This window comes from Asparagus officinalis, chromosome 5 (genome assembly GCF_001876935.1).
Source record: "Asparagus officinalis chromosome 5, Aspof.V1, whole genome shotgun sequence".
NCBI classification, from domain to species: domain Eukaryota; kingdom Viridiplantae; phylum Streptophyta; class Magnoliopsida; order Asparagales; family Asparagaceae; genus Asparagus; species Asparagus officinalis.
This window is the reverse complement of record NC_033798.1, coordinates 44,640,019-44,642,291: the sequence shown is the minus strand read 5'-3', so window position 1 is coordinate 44,642,291 and position 2,273 is coordinate 44,640,019. Positions and strand designations below refer to the sequence as shown.

The following is a 2,273-nucleotide window of genomic DNA, read 5'->3' as shown; positions in this document are numbered from 1 at the left end:
TATCGATTTCTTTCAGTGTTCAAAGCAAGAAATAACACAGGAAGAATTCTACTAGTCAATCCCATTATGGGAATATTCATCCTCAGCAGTTTAAAACTTTCTAGAGTTATCTTAAAATGATAATAAAGAGAGTTTTCTGCACCAGAACCATTGTGGAGATCTATTCTAAGTCAGGAATACATCTTAGGCATTTCTCATGACTTGTGTTTAAAATCAAAACATAATAAATGCAAGGAACAATGAGAAGTCAATATCACTTTTTATTCAGAAACCAAAAAGAATTGATACAAAGCTGTTCTTAAGCAAAAGAATAGTACAAGTTCAAGTCAAAAGAAGCAAGTTGAGCCTTGGCATCAGAGAGCTTCTCCTCATGATGGGCTCGCACAACGGCTTCAGCTTTTCTCCGCAGCTTATCCTCACTGGGTGCCACTTCAGCGGCTGCCTCCTTCTTCGCTCTTTCAAGAGCCTGAGCTTCCTTACGGTAGTTCAAAAGAGTGTCGGCGTTCTTGGCCCCAAGGGTGTTAACAACGACTTCTTCGCGAGAAAGCTCGGCCTTCAACCTTAACACCTCCGCCTCAGCTTCGACAAGTTTCGTGCAAATGAGGTCCAAAGAAGCAGTTGAGAGTTCCAGTTCTTTTTGTCTCAGATCGCTCTGTTCCCGCAACTGCGTAACTTGAAGCTCTATTTCAGCCATGCCTCGCTCAATTGCCTCACGGCGAGTCACTTCCTCAACCTGGAAGTCAGCAAAAGTAGACACGATCTGTGTCTAAATGTCTTCATGGCTGAGGGCTTCTAAATGTTTGAGCCGGGCTTCTAAGTGGGAAATGGCTTCCGAACAACGTTCAAAGCAATGAGCGTTGCCCACACTTTTGACCCTATTTAAGCCTGCTTCTAAAAGGGACTTAAAGGAGTCAAAGCGGCCTCGACCAGCTGTGACAACCTTAATCACCTTCCGCACGAGACTGTTTAAGTAGCTCAAGGACATATGGAGGAAGTCAGGAGCGTCCGTTGGACTAGAAAAAGCAATGGAAGACGACTCTACGACCCCAGAAGTGGACGCGCCGAAATATGGATTGACAAGTGATTTGGGTGTAGAAGTCGCAGAGGCAACTGAAACATTCAATTGCAAAGGGCTTGAAGTCAAAGCCATCATTGTCCTCGCCGGAGATTCGCTTGGACCGACCTCTGTGGGCGCAAGCGAGATCTTCATCAATGTTGTAGATGAAGTAGTTACGGTGGATGAGTCAGGAAGGGGTTGCTCTTGCGTAGAAGCTGGCACCTGCACGAGCTGTTGTTCCGGTGGAGGAGTTGCGGTAGTAGTTTCAGGCAGCACTACAGGTTCTTGCCCCGAAGCAGTAGCAGTAGTGGTCCCTGGAGTAGGGGAACCTGCACGAAAAAATGGTCGGAACACGGAGAAAGCATGTGGAAGAAGTCGAAACAAACCAAGCTTACCGGTAAGATAGAAAGGAGTATAACCATATGCTTTATCGGATGGGACCTTGGGAGCGTCATCATCAAAAGTGGTGACGTCATCTATGGAATCATGCTCTTCGTCATCTTCACCACCACCAGACTTGCCAGCATCAGCATCCTCATCGTCTCTATCTCCGTCAGCTACATCACCAGTTGGGGAGTCGTCATAATCAACTCGCTCCTCATCATCCTGAGCCGCGGAAGGTTCCGGAAGATCTGTTCCAGTAGCTGGTTTATTCATGAGTCCCGTTGTAGGACTAGAAATTAAATCACCAGCTTGGGACATTAAGGCCGAAGGAGAAGGGAATGGATTCTCTTCAAGACCCCCTGATTCTAATGCAGGAGACCTAGGAAGATCCATCACCGGAGCAGACTCTGCATCTGCAGCCTTTAATTCATCTTCTTCGTCCTCGGGAGGATGATAAGAAGAAACTTCGCCCGACAGAGCTTGGCCATGAGAACGAAGCCCCGCTCTATGTGGCAGGGCAGCCACAGATGATTCCTGTGGTTCATCATCTATAGCAGCTTTGATGGCCTCAGCCATGAACTTGGATTTTTGTTGGCCTTTGGGGGGAGAATCCACCAGCAGTTTTCGACGGATCTGCTTATCATACTGGCTGACTTTATCTGCAGAGAGTTTTCTTTTCCCCACTGCTCTTGTCAAGGGAGGATCAACCACTCGTTACTCTTCCCCTGGAGCAGGCTCAGCTGTCTGTTCCTCTTCCTGTCCAGCAGATTGATTCTCGATGGACAGAAACTCATCGATCCCTTTCAAGCGGGATGTCTTGGACCCCTTCCTT

The 2,273-nt window shown here is 47.3% G+C and overlaps 1 protein-coding gene across 1 annotated transcript; it reads right to left on the bottom strand.

Annotated features, from left to right (window-relative positions):
- On the bottom strand, positions 299–2,017 carry LOC109841778 (mucin-5AC-like). The gene is made up of 3 exons (XM_020410718.1): positions 1,453–2,017; positions 950–1,386; positions 299–733 (listed from the first exon to the last, which is right to left on the bottom strand). The coding sequence occupies exons 1-3, from the start codon at positions 2,015–2,017 to the stop codon at positions 299–301; spliced, it is 1,437 nt and encodes a 478-aa protein (XP_020266307.1).